Genomic DNA, 20,944 nt, shown 5'->3' with positions numbered 1-20,944 from the left:
ATCACATATACAGTTACCAGCAACCATAGTATAGCAAAGCACAAATCGAGCAACAACACCATAACAAATCACAAATCCAGCAACACAGACATAGAGAAAACCTCCAACAACTAGGGAATGAAGCCCTAGTGGTGGCTTTCATCTAACCCTCAGTAAAACACATCATAGGGCAACAATAGACAGAGCAAATCACAGACCGAGCAACAACATTTCAACAAATCATAGATCGAGCAACGAGCCCATCAGAAATCATAGACCGAGCAACAACACCATAACAAATCACAGATCGAGCAACGAGCCCATCAGAAATCACAGATCGAGCAACAATAGACAGAGCAAATCACAGATCGAGCAACGAGCCCATCAGAAATCACAGATCGAGCAAGCAAATAATAAAAAAACACATTTGTGCATGAGAGAGTTAACACCTGATTAGGGGATATTGCTTAAGCCCGGAAAGTAAATCAGCATGATTCTGATGAAGGCTGGAGACAACCCATACTTCCAAGACCACGAGTCGACGTTACCCGGCGTCTCTACTCCGTCAACGGCGAGTCCACCGGTGCTCGATTCAACCTCAGATCGCGATTGGAGTTGTCCCGCAGTGGATTCGTCATCGGCGCGAACAACCGGCGTCTCTTCGTCGTCAACAGCGAGATCCGACGTCTCTACTCCGTCCGCCGGCGTCGATTCGTCATTTTCGAGTGAAGCCAAGTTTGTTTCAGGTACATACTCACTGAAATCGGAGTGGGTTTCGTAATCCTCCAACAAATAAGAGGGCGTATCAAAGGATAATGGGTAAGCAGGGGGCGTCGAGTGGATAGAGGGAGCGTCGAGAGTGAAATCGACACTGGGGGGTGTAGGGATGTGATTCCAATCGGACATTTTTTGCCAAAGGTCAAGAACGAGGCGGCTGGGTTTGGAAGAATGAAGAACGAACAACAGCAAGAATGGGGGAGAAGAAACGAGGCGGCTAGGGTTTTGATAGGAATGATTCTGATTTTAAGTGTAAGTTTGGTTTAATGATAGGTAGATAGCATTAATATGGTAGGTGGAATTAATTAGTGTAGGATTTAATTGGTAGGTAGGATTTAATTAGTTTAAATAAATTGTTTAATTAAAAATTTAAAAGTGTGTTTGACTTGTAGTGTATTTAAATATGAATATAAACTTTTCAAAAATAGATAGGACATATATTGGTGGACGGCCCAAAAAGGCAAGTAGGCCAACAATTAGTGGACGGAGGGAGTAATTAATATGAAATCAACACAACTTACAATAATAATAAAAAAAATGTTTGTTGAATGATCAGGTAATTCTGGTGAACAACGGATTTAGAGATAATAAAAAATGGCATCAATTTGAACTTCGTCTATGACTACGCATTGATCACAATATTTATTATTATTATCGTTTGCAAGGATGAGTGAGAGAAAATGTTAGCAGAAGTTTGGGAAATGGACGGTGGCGTGAATCACTAATTCTCGCGTTTGCTTTTGTAGATATCCTCGCAAGATTAAACACGTAGAAGATAATAACGTTGAATGCTTTTCCGATCAAACCAACTTATAAAATAATACTTGCAAGATATACATAACATAACAACTATAGGAGAAAGGATGACTAGTCACTTTTCAAGTGGTAATATATTTCTTTAATCTCCAAAAAAAACCCTATTTTTTTAATCTGCTTGGTCAATAAAAATAGAAACACGAAAACTCCTGTAATGTAAGGTGACGACATTTAACAATTAGTTTCTTATGCGTTAAGAATCTTGACACCACAAACCAAATCAGATAACATGTTGCAAGTTAGGCAACTTGATAATAGAGGAAAAAAGAGTTGCACAACACAACCTAACTTGATAAACGCTGCACAACACACTGCAAAATCACTACAAATTTATTGTCTCCGGTCCATTATAAAATCCCAGAAAGTTGTGATTCAGTAAGAGAAACAAGAAAGGAAACAAGAGAGGGGAGGGAAGGGAAGGGAAGGGAAGGGGTGGTGCAATATTCTCAATTTTATGATGCGATGAGCTCCGCTCCCAGTTCGCTGTACTCAAAAGTGAACTCCATTTGAGTTCTCTCCTGCACCTGAAACAAAAAGTGGCTCAAATCAGAAACAATCACCAATAAAAATGACAAATTGCATCATTGACTTCTCTAATTGGACAAGAAGCTAGAATTCAAGGCAATAGCAACAATATGCCCTCCATATCCAAGTCCACAAACAATTCTTCCTTTCACAGATCATCCAATGACACATAACCACTAACTCTGTCGATGAACTTTTTTTAATACAGCTTCACAGGAAACATGAAAAGGTCAACCTTTAACGACAGTATTAACTCCTTTTCCAATGAAATTCCTCAAAAGCTAAAAGAATCTCACGCAATAGATATTATAATTTGCAGCCCATTATATTCAACAGAAAGAAGAGCTTATATTCCATGCCAAAAAGCTAATGAAACACAGAAAGAACCGGTGAGATGCCCATGATTCCAGAAACTAAAGTTGCATCAATAAACAAAAAACTCCATTTCTCGTTTGTATTGATGTGGTTCCCACATTAATGATATAGATCCAATGTGACAGCACTAGAACTGATAAACCTGCTAAATATGAGTGATGGAAGAATGGAAAAAAAAAAAAGAAACCTTAAAAGAACCGTGCCATAGGGTAGAATATACATTACACAGAATGCAAATCTTCATTTAATTGTAAGAAAAAAAATATGCATATCACAAAAGGAGGCTTGAAGGATGAGAATATATATCAAGGTTTGGCAAAACAATGTGAAAGAAACAGTGAATTCAACAGGGAACAGAAACATACAGTCTATGGGTCCATCTCTAATTTGCAATAAAGTCTCTCAAATGGTTTGCAACTGAGAGAAGGAAATTCGAATGGTTGAACCGCCAAGGGATGTAGCATGCTTGCACACAAGAGCTTCTGTAGCCTGCTCCTCATTTTCAAAAAGGACAAGAGCCTGCTTCTTTCCGTTCATCTCAAACAGTTTTGTACTAGCAATTGTTCCATGATCTTCCAAGTGATTTACTATTTCTTCTTCAGTTACATCCTGGGGGAGAGTTGAGATGTGGATCATTTTTGTTGGTGAGCAACAATACCTGTAATTTTTGGCTGCATTGCGATTGAAACGATTGAGATTTGAGTTGGAGTACTCATGGGTATCAGCTCCAGTTGTAATGTTTGGATGCTTTGAAAAATTCACCTCCAAGCGCTTCCCGAACAACATAGCCCCCTACACAAGAAACAGATGCGAGTGACAAGCATAGACATGAAATTAACAGCATAAATGACAGCAGGTTCTAAAACTAAAGCAACATTATAGAGAAGTTTTAGCGAAATGAGTTATGATACTAATGCAACAAATAGTGATGTTAAGAGACACAGTAAAAAGTAGATGCAAGTCTTAGCCATCATATTATGCTACAGAAGATCAGAGGTAAACAAAAAAACAAAACAAATAGAGAGCACATTTACTAAAACATCATCTGTTTAAAGGTCTGGAAACTAAAAACAACAAAAAGATTAAATTATGGGCAGAGCCTAGTTAACTCTTGCAATGTTCCCAATTGATCACTTATAATGAGGTGTAGAAGAAGTCCATTTCATTCAGCAGGGTAGCATAATGAATCCCAAATCAATCAACCAAATCCATAAAAAGAAGAAATGTCTGTGGACCTTCAAAAAGTGAACTGCCAGTTCAGCCTGAAAACCATCACCCATTTGTACCAATGCATGGTCAGGTTTGTTTCGGAGAAGTTTGATTCTAACAATGTTCCCATATATCGAGAACAAATTAAACAGCTTATCCTCGTCTATTCTCTGCAAAAGAAGGTAAGATGCGTGAGACTGAGGCACCTTTGAAATTTAAATTTTATAATTTATACCATTTTAAAGCATAAAAGACAGGGAGAGCACAGCTTGGGCATATATGCACCATAAATGTATCTGGTATGTGTGTCTGTTTACGAGGGAGAGGAATAAAATCAGGCAGAAACTTACATCAGGATTCAGATTAGATACAAGAACTGTGCACCGATCATTTGTACCGCTTATACCGGGTGGCAGACCCCCTCCAAAGGCAGCAGCAATTGCCGCAGCATTGCCCAACTACAGTTCAAGCAACGAGAAAAGATCTAGCATAAGTTCTACAACGAATCCATCAAAAAAGCATACAAAGAGGCAGTGTCCACACAGAGGCGACCACAGATTGTTAGATTCAAGTGAAATTAGGTGAAACCATACATAACTCGATAGTGCTTCTACATAGTGCCAAATTTTGTTGCTAACCACCAATTGCAGAGGAACAAGCCTGTCTTATTACCTGCTACTCGATCAATATCTTATCAGTTCTTGTTTGGTCACCAAGGAGGGAGATTACAGATATGAATGGACAGTAATGTTTCTAAGATGAACGAATAGTCGTATATGAAAAGCAAAAAGCATGGATGGTCTACTCTCGTTGAAATATTATTAAAGGAAACTGAACTAGGAATAAAAAGATAATATAAGGAGGCTTGACTGATAGCCTTGATTTATGAAAAATTGGTAGTCTTGAATGATGAATCTTGATCGCCTTCATTCATGGAACATTGATTTAGACTTATTTACTAACCTATGAACAATGTCATTCTTGTGAAGGAGAGACAACCAATGAACTACATTTTGCTGATTACCAGCTTAGGCAGAAAGGGCAAGATATTGGATTCACATTCAAATCTTTTGTTTTTTATCCCTCCAAATAAATAATTTTGTTTTTCTACTCCCTTCCCTGACTCATAACTCCATCAACTGGTCCAACTTCTGAATATGACAAAAATGGACCCTTTAATGCATATCTGTACACATATGGCTGGCAACATATGATGTGAACATGGCTTGGAAACAAACAGACTTAACTTGTGCACTATAAAGGTAGGGTCAGGCCTAGTAATGCACATGTACAGTAACCTGCCAATCAACCATCTATATGACTTGCAGCCAAGGAATCTAGCATCAATCAATAAATCAAGTGCATACTTGTGTTGACATACTCATTTATGGACTTAATGACTCCAAGAACTTTGTCTTAAAACTGTTCTCCAAGAAAGGTCTTTAAATGTGCCTGTGTCACCTCTGGTGTATCATTGCTAGACAAGAGAATTTCATTTACATAAACCACGAAGCCAAGAAAAGTGCTTCTAGATCTTTTAAAAAAAATGAATGATCTGCATAGGACTTGAGAAACCAATAACCATTGTTTCCAAGCTTGTTCGAGACCATATAGGACTTGGTAAGTTTGCATTTAGTTCTAGGTGTAGGAATCTCCCTCTGACTTGCCAGACCTAGTGCCTAGTGGTAACTCCATATAGATCTCCACACTCAAATGACCATGTTGAAACACATTCTTAATAGTCAAAAGCCTGAGAAAACCAATTATATATAAATCAATTCTGGCCTTATATGTATGAAGCCCTTAGCAACTAAGTGAATTATATACATGTCAATAGATCCATCATCAGCAAGGAACTTCGCTGGGTAAACCCATTTGCAGCCGGTGCTAGTTTCTTTTGGAGGCAAGTGAGTAAGATGCAACCGTTGTTCTTAGCCAAGGAAGAAAGTTCCTTATGCATAGGTTGTCACCACTCAATAAATTGACAGGCTTGAGCATAGGTCTGAGGCTCTGTAATAGCGACAAGAGAAGACACAAAGGCAAATGGGAAGAAGAGAGTTTGTTGACAAGATAAGGAGGCTAAAGCATAAAGACAAGAAGGGTGAACTGAGCCACGTGAAATCTAAGAGATAAGCTAGTTTGTGAAGAAGGCGGAGGTAAGGAAGAAGAGGAGGAAGAGGTGTATTATTGTTTCCTTGATGGTTATGCAGGTTATAACCATATTTCTATTGCCTCTTAAGATCAAGAGAACACCACTTTGCCCTATGGAGGAAACGAGTATTATTGTTTCCTTGATGGTTTGTAATTTTGTAAGATCTTTTGTTGAGTATCAACGAATACCCCCTTTTCTCAAGTCTAAAATAAAGGACTCTTTGGAAAGACAAGGAATGGTCCAAATGAGCAAATAAGACACTTCAGGGCTATGAAGAGAATCAACAACGGTCATATCACCATCCAACGATGCATGATGGCCATTTTTGGCACTTGTATGCCTAATTTAGAGAAAGTATTGGAAATGTGTGAAGCAACAAATTTGGTTCTCAATTGAGAGAAATGCAACTTTGTAGTGCATTGTTCGATGTTTGGGGAACTGAGTTTGTTGTTTCCTCCTTCCTTTGGTAACTTGTAGACATTGGTGGTTGTTGATTATACATCAAAATGGATGAAAAAGTGACAAATCTTACCAATGACACCAAAGTGGTCATCATTCTTACATACATAGGCATGTATTCGCTCATATTGGTACTCCAAGGGCACTTATAAGTGATGAAAGCACCACTTTGTAAACACGATCTTAAGAGAGATTGTTGGCCAAGTACAATGTTAGACATAAGATCGCTACTTCCTACCTCAATCAAAGGCATAGTTGGGAAGATAGCGAATTTTAAATTGCTCATGAAGGTTAAAAGATACTTTATGGGCCTACCATACAACCTTGAATTGAAAACACCATTAGAAATGTTCCCTAACAGCACTAAGCCTATTGGGTCACCAAGAAGCTTAGTAGGGATATTGGGAGAGCTAGAATGTTGCAATTCAACGAGCTTGAAGAGATGAGATTTTTCTCGTATGAAAATGGTAAGTTATATAAGAAGAAAACCAAAGGATTGCATGACAAGAAAGATGTCCTTGGTGAGAGGATGATCGAGTCCTTGAAGCTCTACTAAAGTGGAGGATATGGTATAAGGCAATTGATACACAAAGCGGGCTTTTGTTTAGTAGCAATGTTGGGCTAAGTAGCAATAGCCACTGCTAATTGTTAGGAAGTATTAGTATTCGTATGATTGGTTCAATCACGTGGTCATTAGAGAATATCCGTAACTTTGTTGTTGAAGGATCAGCAAGGGAATTATGAGGATAAGAATGGCCATGAAAGAGGGATAACCATGAGGTTTGAAGGCTTGACTTGACAGTTGGCCACGGTTCATGCATAATCGGGAGGCTTGATCAATGGAACATTGATAGAGCATAATTAATTCATCGATATTTTAGACTTATTTAGCTAAATAACAAGTTGTCGTGGAATTCCATTTCTAACTATTATTTTACCCCTTCAAGTTCAAATTAATAAAATATTTTTTCTACTCCCTTTTCTGACTCTTTATTATAAGCTTTTACAAGGAAAAATAAACAGCAATATGTCATGCTTCAATAAGAAATCGCAACATCTCCAGCAAAATTGAAATTGCAAATATAGTTGTACCAGGGTGTTAAAGAATGCTACATAATTTTGAGCCATTAAACAGCAAGGTACACACCTGTGTAAATCCCACTGAACAGACAACAGAGATAGAGAGAGGTTACATATGGTAATAGAGTTAAAAAGAACCAAAAGATAAGAACATGTAAAATAAGTTAAGCACCTGCATGGGGATACATGCTTGCATCTCCATATCCAGGCTGCCATAACAAGAACAATATTCAATATCCAATCAGAAAACTATTTCAATTCAAATGATTAATTATGTCAATTCTTTTACTAAAGGAGAATGAATGATTTTTTTTTCTTTTTTTGAGCAGAAAGGAGAATGAATTTACTTGAGAGGACTTGCCCTTTTGTTCCGAAGGCAAGGAAGGGTTAGTGAAATCCCTAGAAAAAGAGAACAAGAAGTCACCGATCATATTTGCAGCAAAATTACAAAGAATTGATGAATAATCAACAACTTAGCTTATAAAAATACCTAGAACGCTCATTATTATAATTCACTTGCAACTCATCAAGGCTGCATGAGAAAATTAACACTTAGTAAATGCCTAGCACAATGAAGAGAGTTGCAGGAGATTGTGACATGTACTGAGCAATAATCTTAATGTTTACTCACTTTGAGAACTGGATGTCTAACTGACAGCAACCATCATATATATTTCGTCCCTGTAGCAAGACACAAACTGACTCAATACCAATAATAATGTGATTCAACCTAACAATTTAATGCTCGAAATACCTGAAGAGAGTTCCTTGCTGAGATTGCACTTTGATGTGATTGATACTGTATTAGAGCTTGAAAACCTGCACAGTTCTCCACATAGGAGTCTGTCAGGTACTACACAGCTAACTAGCACTTAGTAATGGTTTCAAAGTGTAAGGGATGAAAAATCTTGAACTCATATACAGCAAAGAAATAAAATAATTAGAAAGACAACAAATTCTGATTAAGTTGATCCCTAGTGCAAGGAATGCAATTATGCAAACAATCCATATAGAGGTATTCCTCATCAAGGGTGACTCTACGTTTAGACATGACATTCTTCATACACCTTAACCAATACCAATTTAAGAAAGTGAGTAAGAGAAAATTTGAAGATGCTGACCAGCCGACTTCTGAAATGTGACGATCTTCTCTACAAATCCATGGGGAGAAAAAACTTGATGCAGCACTTCCACAGTAATAGGGTATAGCATGTGATGTATCGTAACTAAGAGGATTCGGTTAGGCTGGATATCCAGAGAGAGCCGAACAGCAGGCCAGCATAGAGACAGAATAGAGAGAAGACCCCAACAGCAAACCAGCCCAGAGACAGCAGAGAGAGAAGAGAAGGGAATGAATAGAAAAGAATACAGTAAAGAGAAAAGGAAATGGACATATAGAGCTAGAATAACCAACATCAAGCAGGCAGTCCACATCAAATACACAATTTATAAGAACAAAATCTAAAGCAAGTGGAAAAATATCACTACATCCATTACAATATAATACAAGTCGTAACCAACATCTAAAGATTCCATTCACAGAGAAAAATTCCCTCAAGAAAAGTTAAGGAAGCCATCAAGTAAGAGTCCAATACACATGAAGGAGGATAATGTAGTTGCTGAAGACACCAACAATAGATACTTGAATGGGAAAAGAAACACCAAACAAGCACATGCTTTAGTATTTGTCAGCGATAACTAATAATTGCTGACACCATACTTCTGATACTTATTTCAATGTATAAAAGAGAAAATAGCATCCAAGAAGAAGAGACTTTATTAAGTAAAAAATAATTATATATGACCAAGAAAGAACTAAACTGACATGAAGATTATATTACATCAAAGTTTCCATATCGAGATAATTCCCAGCCAATAACAACATTTACAAGTTTGCAGGCTCATATATATGCTCATACTTCAGATATGCTCCTTTCATGCATTTTAGTTGATGATGTACAATTTACAAGCACTTCTGTATTGGGTTTATCTCAATAAGTACCAACAGTCACATATCACACAGAGCTTCAACATCTCAAGCAGAACTATTTCTAATCCGTATTAATCAAAATCCTACCCTACAAATTGCATGCAACATCATGTACGGTGCAACTTGCCCAAACAATAGAGCAGCACAAGTGTCTAGCTTCTACGCAACGAACCACCAACAGTTCAACTTGTGTGTTCATATGTGAAGCTACATTCATTAATGGGTATAAAAAAATTCTAATACTAATGTTCAAACTAGTAATTTATACCTTGTATCAGCAAATATTGATCTTTAGATACCATTTACAGATAATTACACCTAAAGACACAACCATATGTATATTCAACTTATGAAGAACTCCATGGAAATACTAAAGAAGCATCGTGCCAACAACATTCTTCAATTAAAATAAATTACATTATTTTTCACTAATACAAATGCTACTTAAAATCGAATTATCTGAAAATATATCCTGGTTGCAGAAATATTGTCCACTGAAAATTCTAGAGAAATACTTAAATTGTATGTTTTGGAAATTTAATGGCTTCTAGGGATGCTCTAACATGCAATCATTACAAGACATAAAACATTTACTATGCAGAGAGAAGCCAGCAAACATCATGCAATAACAATTAACAATTGAATAAAAAATGTCACATTGTACATAATACTCACCTCGTCTCCTCGTGCTTGCGAATTTTGATCCATAATTGTTAGCTCCTGGTGTGACGAGAATTGGACATAAACATTTCTTCCCCTGATAGGTATAAAGTAGAATCGGTAAGAGAACAGATAATGCCTATAAGATGAGGGAAGAACTCTGTAATAAAGTTGGATGCTGGAAAAAAGAGGTTATATTATTTATCAAATTACCTTATGCTCGGTTGGACATTACTGTAAAACTGCAATGCATTTACTGCTGAAGGAACATCTTGCATTTGGAGGAGGGCCTGCAGTTTAGATATGAATAGCAATATCAGACAGTTATAATGCAGCCATACATATGGAGGTTCCTTGAGCACATATTTCTAGAATATGACCTGATTCTTGGCTCGAAGCATCACAAGTTTGGTGATGACTCCAAATGGCTGGAACAGCTGCAGCAAGTCATTCTGGAAAAGCGTAAAAATAATATTAAATCTGAACCCAAATAAAACTGTTCGGCCATATTTCATTTTAGAGACAGAGTAACAGAAGTTTTTCCATTATTTGCATTCGGAAAGAATGGAAATGTAATATAATCTACGTCCTAAAAGGTTGAAGTGATGGAATTTATTATATTATCACACATTTCTCAGCTGAAATAGTTTTATAATTAGAAATGGACAAAAAGATTGGGACTAAATTTCTGAATTGAGCCCTTTAAGTAATCAACTTTTGAAGAATAGGAAATCTTAGCAACCAAAATTTTCAAAATCAACAAATAAACAGTATCATATACAATAAGGCTAAAACATACAGTCAAACACTTACTAGCTGGAGAGACTAAGGGTAGTGCTACAGCACAATTTCATACTGGTATAATCCAAAATTCCAGCTAAGTTAGTAACAACACATATGACTCTATTATGAAGGATCTTCTTCAGTTAGAGGAACTAGCCTACTTAATGAAGGATATGTTTTTCTATTATTGTATTTTATCCTGTGTATAATTAGTGACCACATCCATTTACTAACCACTTGATCACATATATTTTATAGATTCACATCATCAGTACAAAACCTTCACTTTTTTCACTATTTCAGCTTGTGGGGGTTGAATACTGATTAGAATATCAAAGCAGGTAAACAAGCATAAAAATATACTACCAACAAAGAGCAAAATCGTGGAGTGAATTACAATTCACTATACTGGATAGGCACCGTACAAGGAGATGTTATACCTCAGAAATTTCATGACCCACATTACGAACATGAATGACTTTTGAGGGCTCTGCCATAATTGACAACCTGAAACCACAAAATGCAGATGTGGGACACTGAGATCTCTAACAGTGAATCACAAAAGAATCCACTTTGAACGCATAAGATTTTCCATCACTGCTATGGCTTCCAGCGTGTATGACCCAACAATTATACACACATGAAGTTATGCCCAGGAAACAAGGCAGTGGAAGAAAAGGCCCTGAATTCAAAAATAGAAACTGAGGATAGCAGCTCATGCGCAAGCCAATAAGGCACGACAAATTCTAAGCCTCTGTAATAGCCTCAAAAGTATTATCTTCAGCAAACTCAATTACCTTATTGAAAAATGATGTTTTGCTATCCAATCAAGCTTTTAAAAAAACAGAAGGAGCATATCCAGTGTACGGGAAACCTGCAAGAAGACACCGCGAACAGCACATGCTTAAGATTGCGATAAAATCCACATATCCCTACCCCATATAAATTGTGATCCATGCGGCATCCAATTAGCAGCACAACAAGGCGACAAAACAAGAAGAGTACAGTTACCTGAGAGAGAGGAGAGAGAGAGAGAGAGTAGGTTTGGCCAAATGTAGTTGGGGGAGTAGGGTTAGGGTTTTCTGGGCATGTACACGCCCCCGCGGATGATTCGGTTGTGTAGTAATAAGAAGAATATAAAGGGGTGTTTAAGGAAATCCACACAGAGACGATGACGTGTAATTGGGAAATCTAGGCTATCTATATAATGGAGGGTAGTAGTGCAGCAAGGGCACAACCTACTTGATCTTATCTGAGCAGTGGGGGCGCTGAGGGGGCGGCGCCGGGAATTTGGGGGCTATCGGAGATCGGACGCCGCCCTCCCTTGTTGGCTGCTGGTGGCTCCGTCTTCCGTCCTCCCATCCCCGTCGTCATCTTTTCTCTGCTTCTACTGCGATGAAGACTGCCTGCCGCCGGAGCTTGCCGATGATGGATCAGCGGGCTTTTCCCTTAAAATTCAACTGATTTTCTTTTCATTTGTTCATTTTAGTTTCCATTTCTATTATCTGCCTCTCCTTCTTCTGCATTTTTGTCTGCTTTGGTATTTATAGATTTTTTTAATTTTTTTTCATTTAAATGACTGCCATGAATTATGATTTTTATCCTTATTTGTCTGAATAGAATGCATATATTTTGTTTGTTGGTGAAATAGTTAAGTTTTTGCGATTCTTGGTTGCTATTTTTGAGATCGTAGATGTGATGATTATGTAATTTGATGAAATGTGTTGATTGTTTTACTTAATTGTTGTGTTTGATTATGTGTGGGTGCAATGAAAGCTTAAGCAGTCGAGATGAAGAAAACAAATTCGATGAGCTGAGTTGGTGTTTTTGGGAGATCCGCCGAATCTTATTATGGAGTAAACTCAGCAAAGCGCATTGCTTATAAATTCTACTCGTGTATTATAAATGATTTTTTTTTTTGTTTTGTTTTGGGAGAAGTTGTATTGCAAATGCTATGATTATGTATGATGGTGTATTGTGTACAGTAGGAGAATGGATAACATAGTTAGATTAATTTTGATTGATTCACCTTTTTAATTTAATTTCCTGAATAGTGTAATATTGACGTTGTAGATTAATTTTTAAAAAGCATAGCCTTTTCATGATGATTGTTATAGTGATTAGTGAGGCAAACATGATTTCTGCAGCATTGACACCACAAGATACCAGTTGTCTAAAGCTGATAAAATGCACCTCCAGCATCAGAGGATAGCTTTCTTATATACATACCGAATAGTATTTTCTTAACACATTTTTTCGAAATAAATAAGGAGCAAAAGAACAATCAAGAATAATAAACTTCTTTCAAGGATCTAGGAGAATAGTGGCACCTCGTGTACTACTAAGGATCGTACCCTTTAGAGTATAGAAATATATGTTCTCCTGTCTATATATTTACTATTCCCTCTGTCATAACTTTTAGTATCCAAATTTCATTTTTTTGTCGTCCCACATTTTAGTATCCATTTCTATTTTAAGTAACATAAAAGATGGGACCCGTACAAGACACATAATCACTTTATTAAAACTCGTGTCACTCTCAATTATACTAAAAATCGGGACGGAGGGAGTATCTTATATACATGAGTTGTACTAAGGTGGAGCCTTAAATTATGAGTTAAACGAACTGAAAGGCTTCATTTTCTTAGGAATTCATATCTAATATAGGGTAGATCAGTGATTAAATCACATTACTGAGTGATACCTGGCCCAAGCAGTATGCACTTGGCGTAGTCCTAATGAACAGAATGCCGGTGAACTACAATTATAAGGGCGCGTGTGGTAGCCTCCATGAGTTAATGCATTATAAATTATCTTCATTTTAATAACAGAGTTTATGTTGTTTTTGTTTCAAGTGGTGTGTGTTTGGTGGGCACCACATGAACACACGACTATAAGCAAAATGTGTTTGGTGTATTCATATAAAATTGAGCTTATGTAGTGAAATTACATTTTTAACCCTGCAATTTCCCCACAATGACCGAAATGTCAAAATTTGCGTTGGGCCTATTTTAGGGGGGAAAATTGACGGATCCCATTCATTAGCTATTGAGCGGGAAACCACAAAGGCAAGGAGGGAAAACGAAGAACAGTTCCATTTGCTTTGGGTAGAATCATCCAGCCGACGCAATGAATCCAATGCATCTGGGTGAGTTCTAACTCTCTTTTCGGTTCATTTAAGTTCGTTATTGCATTCGATTGTGTTATCACTCTTCAAAACCAGAGTTCATAGGTTTTTTAATTTGGAATTGTACCTGAAAAAAATCCATTGAGTATTGTTGCTGCAATGAACTTGTATTTCTATGGTTTTGAATTGGTGTTTTATTTTGGACTCTATCACTTGTGATTTTGTTTATATTTTGCGAATCATATGTTACCAAACCTTTTTTTTTTCACAAGGAAACGGAGAAGCAGGGAGTAGCGACATTTCCCGCCAGCGTGCAAACAAATCTAAGAAAACAAGGCGCAGCTGGACTTATAAGGAAGAGGAAGTACTCCTGGCCTCTCTCAAGGAGTTGGTTGCGAATGGTTGGAAACCTGACAATGGATTCAGAGCAGGTTATCTGTCGAAGCTTGAATGTGCAATGGCCAAGGCCTTTCCGGACACTGATCTAAAGGGAATGCCGCACATTAACTCAAAGATAAGTGCCTGGAAGAAGAGCTATAACTCTCTCGTGGAGATGGTGAAGATCACTGGGGTTGGCTTTAGTTCGAATGGTACATTCATGATAGACTGCGACAATGATCAGTGGGACACCATCATGAAGGTACTGTGGTTCTAATCAATTATCTATGTGTGTGTAGCATACTTTATAACTGACTGTGTATTGTCTTATAATTGTTGGGCGTCTTGTTGGCTTGAGCAGAAGGATTCAAACGCAAAGGGGATGCGTTACAAGGCGTGGCCTATGTTTGAAACATGGAAGGAAGTGTTCGGCAAGGATAGGGCTACTGGCGAGCATGTTGAGAATGTCATGGATGCATACAATGAGATGATACACAACAACAATGTTGCTGAGGCACGAGCAGAGGGTCACATCAACGATGAGCAGGATGAAACAAACGTTGATACTGAGGCTGGTGATAACATTTGTCAGAGTTCGAAGGCTGATAGCAAAGTTGGAGGAAGAAGCAGGAAACGCAAGAATGATGATTATCTCAAAGATGTGTATGCATTTCTTGGTGAAATCATGCGCACTACCGAGCAAAGGCTGGAGATGATGTCAAGTAGGATTGGCTACAAATTCGATTTGGCTAAGGCGAGGAAAGAGGCTTATGAGTTTCTGAATAAGATGCCAGGACTTTCGATGAACGATAAGTTCGATGTAGCAGAGCTTCTTGCATTCAAGGTGGAACGGCTTGAAATATTCATGAGCCTTCCGGATGATGCAAGGGCACCCTATGTGTTGAGGCTTCTTCAAATGGGTGACAAGTGAGTCGCTTGGAGTGCGTCTCGGCTTTTTTGTTATTCTGCATGCTCTCAAGTTTAATTTGTAATATATTATATAGTGCTGTTTTGGGATTAGCTTGATGACACTACTAAATACCTGATAGAGCGCAGTGATAACATATTTTGCTGGTTTGATGGTGTGGCTGTTACTACTGTGTGATAGTTCCAGATTTGTATATATATGATGCATATTATTATAACTTGCATTTACCTTTTCGTTTGATGTTGTGGCCATTATATTATCCATCTCTTGCAATTGTTTGATGGATTACGAAAATGAAGTTATATAAGTCATAAGATAACACTAATTCATAATTCACATAGGTGACTTGATAGATACAAAAGGATTGAGACCTAGGGGCTTCACATTTCGCAAATAGAGTCTTAGGGGCTTCACAAGCCATTAAGCTAAACAGAGCATATATATATATATATATATACTAGAGCCATGATATGCAAATGGCTATTACAAAATCAAAAGAGATTGAAACACACGGCTTGATCTATTTGAAAGGGCTACATGATGCACAAGAACTGCCCCCTGCTACAACATTCTTACCTTTCGTTGGTGGAGTATTCTTTTGCGGACACTGACATTCACAGCGGGATGGCGAAGTCTCATACCCTAGGGCAGTTGATTCAGCATCATTGTCACCGAAAGTGAGTTTTTTGCGCGTTTTCCTGACATTAACCAGAGATGGGGAGGTAACATCATCGTCGGAAGAAACTTCTTGAGTCAAATCGATGGTCTTCCCCTGTTCCGGGACAGTATCACTGATGAGGATGACTGTGTGTGATAGTTCAGTTTTGATTTCATCGGGTCCAAAGAGATTGAACATTTTCCGATGCTCCGGCTCACCGGAGTAGTAGTAGGCTTGTACAAAGTTGTTATCCTAACAGAGCACATACAAACATGTCAATTGTTGCTGCATAGCCTGCATGTAACGTGATAATGAATAAGATACATGAAGAGAATAGGCACAAAGATGTTACCTTTATCATCTTCAACAGACTTTTTCGGCTGCAATAATGCAGTTTGTATGCTGATCCCAATGTGCTCCCGGCGTATTCATTATTGTCTTGAAGCACAGAAATTAAAAACATATGAGGGCATCATATTAATGCCTCATAGTTACAGACATATCAAAAGCTTACTAACACATAAACACATCCATTATACGCCTTCAGTGAGGGGCATATGAACCAACAGAGCTCCCACATTCTCCTCTAGTTACCACACGGCCATGAGCTTCAATCGGAGCAGCGGCAGACACCTGCGATTTCCCGGCATCTTTTGTGGTAGTTTGGTGAGGGTTGGGATCTTTTGATGTAACCTCTTCCTCTGAGTCAGATGAAAAGAAGAAATGACCAGATTGCTCCATTGGTGAATCACATGGTGATCCGTAGCTTGCCATCACTGGTGGGCGTCTGAGCCAGTTATTCACATTACCACCAAAGAGAATGTAGAGCTTGTAGTACTCAGGATCTCCAGCGTAGAAATAGGCTTGGTTGAATATTTTCTCCTTTAAAAAAATATGAAAACAATGAATGTATGTGAATAAATTGCATAAATAATCAATAATGCAGAAAATTGCAAAATTCTCTGACCTTGAACAATCTCCCCCACACGTCATCACTAGCATCGACGCGATTTTCCTCAACATTATATTTCATTTCTGGATGGTCAATCAAGGATCTATATGTGATGTATCGTTCATCTAGAAAGGAAACACGCTCTATGATTGCTTCCAAGTCAAAATCAACTTCATAGTAGCGATTGACCTCATCCCTTGCAGCTTCAAGTGCATGGCGACATTTGTGTGGTGGCTGATACTTGCACCCTCTGGCATTTCGAATGATGTAGCGCATGAGTCTGGCGTCCATCGCCCGTGTCCACTTTCCTGGATACAAGAACCACGACTGAGGTGCTATGCCTGAAGATTTCTTACCAGCCATCTTCAAGTTCTCTGATTTTTTGTGGCGTGAGAGATGGAAAAATGCAGCTTCCTTGACAGGCCCTTAAATTTTTTTGCAGGAGATAAATTTTCATTTACTAACCTTGTCATGTCAATATGCATGCCAACTAATTAGAAATCATTATGTGAAAATGGCGTCAAAGGGGATGTTTATTTTAATTAATATTGCAAAACTTAAATTAGAAAGAAAGTGCAAATTACAGACAAAAATATATGAAAAGAAATTACAAAGAAAGTTCATTATTGAAAGAAAGTGCAAACTAATAACAAAAATATATGAAAACAAAGTGCCAAATAACAAATAACAAAATCTGCACTCTTTTTTGGGATTTTCTCAAGGGCTCGATGTTCATCATATAGTAGATTACCTAATAAAATTGCGTGTGGAAACATATATTCCATTGATATCAAAAATATACTTTAACATAATTGGTTCAAATAATGTCTACTAATCAACCAATTGACGTGCAATAAAGTTCATAGAAAATCTAATCAATGTTCAATGGCATATACAAAAAAGGTTGTGGATCCATGATCTAATTGCCTATTTAATAGATAAAATCTAATCAAGTGAATTTTCCCACTACATAACCAACTAACACAAGCACCAACGACATGAACATAGTGATTGCAATCTGGCCAGCAGCTACATCTTGAGAGCAACGTTTCTGCGAATTTAGCTGCACGTTTGAGGCACTCCATTGGGTGTAGTTCGTCTCAGCACCCGCAGACCTTGCTACTTATCTTGGCATACAAGATTGCCCCTTCAGAAAATCTGGAAACTGATCATCACTTGGTTTGTGATATTCATCACACCACAAGAAGCTAAACTTGTGTCTGTTATTCAAAGGGCATTTGTAATAGAAACGTCCTGGGTTCATTGCATTTCTACCAGCCTTTAAGACAACCATCCTGCCTTCAGCACATGCACACATGGGCACGAGTTTCACATCCTCCTCATTGATTTCCATATTCCTACCACAAATGCACAAACAAACAAGCAAAGACAAGTAAGCAAGTATATGATGCAGCAAAATGTCAAAGCACACATTCATATTCATCACACCATAAACTTGGACAAACATAGATTAGAAGGTTATGCATTACATAAACACATTAAGCAAGTATATGATGCAGCAAAATGTTTAAGCATTCATTCACAAACTTGGGCCATAAATTTGGAAGCTATCAAAACATAGAAGGCCCCAAAAAAAAGTAGCTAATATGTTTTATGCCCCTAGGTAGAAGCTCTGCCACATGGCCTGTGCAATGGCATCCCTCTTAGCATTCCACTCGTTTGAAACCTCGACAGTGTCAATGCACTGTTCGTGCAGTTCGTCTGCCTCCGCATCGTTGACAGCAAGGTTGTCAAACATTTCTTCGATGGGATAATTGACAATCTCAGATCTAATGAAATTGTTCAACAAGAAACAGGCCATGATAAGCCGATTCTGGATCTTCACGGGATAGAATGTGTTGCTCTGGAGTATTCCCCAACGCATCTTCATAATCCCAAACGCACGCTCGATACAATTCCTAGCCTTTGTATGCCGCATGTTGAACAATTCCTCGGCGTTTTGTGGCCTGGCAGATGTAGGTCCCCACTCTTTTAGATGATACCTTACTCCCTTGTAAGGCGCCAAAAATCCCTCGCTATTGGCGTACCCATTATCGCACAAATAATAATTTCCTATCACATATATGACACAAAAGTAGCGAGTTATTATGTTGAGTTTAATTCTTTAAAATATAAATCGTAAATGGATCTTATACGGTGCAAGTAACATGTACCCTTTGGCACCTTCAATCCATGCAACCTATTAATGGCATCGCGCAAGATCCGTGAATCAGCTGCGAATCCCTCCCACCCCGAGAGTACATATGAGAACTTTAGATTCCGATCACAAGCAGCTAATGTGTTCGTCAAGATTAATCCCTTCCGCGTCCTATACCGTGGCTTATCGGCATTAGGTACCATCACGGATATGTAGGTGCCATCTACCGCACCTAAACAACCCTATATAAAATTCAGCCAAAAAAATGAGATATAGAAACACTGTTAACTAGTAAATCATTCTTATGTATGTAGTTAGTACCTCGAACCATTTCCATCTTGGATCCGTGGAGTTCTCGGATACAGCCTCAGGTTTCACCAATAGCAACGTGTGAAGCCTCAATAATACAGTTAGGACCTTTTGAACATACCTTGAAATAGTCTGCCCGGATCTCCAAAAGTCGAAGCCAATAACCCTATTCTTTTTGTGATGGGCAAGCACAGACACGAACATTGCTACTTGCTCTTCTACTCTTACGTGTCTACCATCACTCAGTCCTCCTAATTGCCTTAACACCTGACACAGCCGGCCGAACGTGTTGCGGTCCATACGCAAGTTCGAAATACAATCGATATCACTCACCCCTGTAATCTTAGTTAAATGCCCAATTTGGGCAGGCCTTCTTTCAATCATACTATATCGCGTTTCATTTTCGTTGCATTTTCTCTTTCTTGTTTTAATCCTAGTTACCAAGTCGACTACAACGATAAGCTGACATTGAAGCACAAGATAAATTTTCTCCAATACCAACAACAAATATTCACTCTCATGCTTAGAAATTGGCATCTGTAACCTTCACAATTGAAAAAACTAGGGCTCAACTCAAAGAGAAGACATGAGATTAGGTAACATGTATAACACAACAAAAAGATGGCAAGAATAAAATACTCCTACAAGACAGGGCATTACACGTAGAGCACACAACTTTCTACTACAATATTCATCCATTTTTGTAATTATTCTATCTCAATTCATAATATGGCCTTAACGTGAACTAAGATTTGTGGAAATAATGGAAATTGCTTCACCTTTTTGCCGAGGCAGTATCACAATTCTTATACTTGTCATACCTTTTGTAGCAGAGGCACGACGATCGTAGCTCGAATTCAGTGGCTTCCCTCCAGCAACGCTGCAATGAATTAATGATATTTTAGGAGAATTCAATACATTCGATATGAATGCCTCAAATATAGATGATTGAAATGAAAAGAAAGACCTTATTTCAGACGAAGTAAAAATAAAACCCTAACCACTACACCTCTGCGATTACAAACGCCGTGTGCTGATACATAGAATTGAAGAAAATAGTTCGAACATACAACAGAAATGCCCATAATCCGGCTCACCTTCTTCGCATTCGCCCAAAATATGAAGCTCCCTCCCACGAACTCCAATATCCAAAGACTTCTGTTTGAAAAAAAAAGACCGCCCTCAATTTTGATGTTTGAATTTGTAGATTTCGAAGGGTAAAATCATAATGGAAATTATTATTGTTCAAGCATTTAATTTCTAACCGACCCATTTGGCTGGTTTCATTTCAATGGTGGAACAGTGTTTAGGAGCGGGCCATTGACTTTTAGACGGGCCTGCTCTCAAAATTTAGTGGGCTACCAAACATTGAAAAAAGACCTGCTAAGCATATAATATGCCCATTTCAGGGCTACCACACGCGCCCTAAATATATAGATATAGTTCATGCGCCTTTGCAATAGGAGTGCCTAGCGGCTTCAACAAATACATGTATATGTTACTAGATAGAGGGGACAAAAATCAATCAAAAACTACTCTTAATCTATGTTAAACAAAGAATATAAGAAACTACAAAAAATGAATAAAGATCAAACAAAGAGAGTAGAATAAAGTCATCTTTTAGAAAAG

The 20,944-nt window shown here is 38.0% G+C and overlaps 2 protein-coding genes across 2 annotated transcripts; both read right to left on the bottom strand.

Moving 5' to 3' along the window:
* Positions 1-1,884: 1,884 nt before the first annotated feature.
* On the bottom strand, positions 1,885-13,025 carry LOC130988778 (polypyrimidine tract-binding protein homolog 3). Its single transcript, XM_057912736.1, has 17 exons — positions 11,817-13,025; positions 11,603-11,679; positions 11,246-11,312; positions 10,403-10,474; positions 10,236-10,312; positions 10,038-10,119; positions 8,494-8,617; positions 8,127-8,191; positions 8,004-8,053; positions 7,863-7,904; positions 7,720-7,771; positions 7,545-7,581; positions 7,440-7,453; positions 4,032-4,139; positions 3,708-3,851; positions 2,838-3,264; positions 1,885-2,096 (listed from the first exon to the last, which is right to left on the bottom strand). Exons 3-16 carry the CDS (start codon positions 11,300-11,302, stop codon positions 2,875-2,877), a joined length of 1,314 nt encoding a protein of 437 aa, XP_057768719.1. The 5' UTR covers positions 11,303-11,312; positions 11,603-11,679; positions 11,817-13,025; the 3' UTR covers positions 1,885-2,096; positions 2,838-2,874.
* A 5,435-nt stretch (positions 13,026-18,460) lies between these two features.
* On the bottom strand, positions 18,461-19,615 carry LOC130990518 (uncharacterized). Its single transcript, XM_057914747.1, has 3 exons — positions 19,328-19,615; positions 19,023-19,248; positions 18,461-18,921 (listed from the first exon to the last, which is right to left on the bottom strand). Exons 1-3 carry the CDS (start codon positions 19,613-19,615, stop codon positions 18,461-18,463), a joined length of 975 nt encoding a protein of 324 aa, XP_057770730.1.
* Positions 19,616-20,944: the final 1,329 nt, after the last annotated feature.

The sequence above is a fragment of the Salvia miltiorrhiza genome, chromosome 6, assembly GCF_028751815.1.
Source record: "Salvia miltiorrhiza cultivar Shanhuang (shh) chromosome 6, IMPLAD_Smil_shh, whole genome shotgun sequence".
NCBI lineage: Eukaryota > Viridiplantae > Streptophyta > Magnoliopsida > Lamiales > Lamiaceae > Salvia > Salvia miltiorrhiza.
The sequence above is the reverse complement of the archived record's forward strand: the minus strand, read 5'-3'. Positions and strand labels throughout refer to the sequence as shown.

What these genes read in the sequence shown, in the direction of transcription:
- LOC130988778 (XM_057912736.1), bottom strand. Translation starts at nt 11,302, where the DNA reads ATGGCAGAGCCCTCAAAAGTCATTCATGTTCGTAATGTGGGTCATGAA. An exon ending in CACATTTCAGAAGTCGGCTG is followed by an intron (nt 8,192 to 8,493) that starts GTCAGCATCTTC and finishes AGAACTGTGCAG; the next exon opens with GTTTTCAAGCTCTAATACAG. An exon ending in CAGCAAGGAACTCTCTTCAG is followed by an intron (nt 8,054 to 8,126) that starts GTATTTCGAGCA and finishes GTCTTGCTACAG; the next exon opens with GGACGAAATATATATGATGG.
- LOC130990518 (XM_057914747.1), bottom strand. Translation starts at nt 19,615, where the DNA reads ATGGACCGCAACACGTTCGGCCGGCTGTGTCAGGTGTTAAGGCAATTA. An exon ending in CAAGATGGAAATGGTTCGAG is followed by an intron (nt 19,249 to 19,327) that starts GTACTAACTACA and finishes AATTTTATATAG; the next exon opens with GGTTGTTTAGGTGCGGTAGA. An exon ending in TGGATTGAAGGTGCCAAAGG is followed by an intron (nt 18,922 to 19,022) that starts GTACATGTTACT and finishes TATATGTGATAG; the next exon opens with GAAATTATTATTTGTGCGAT.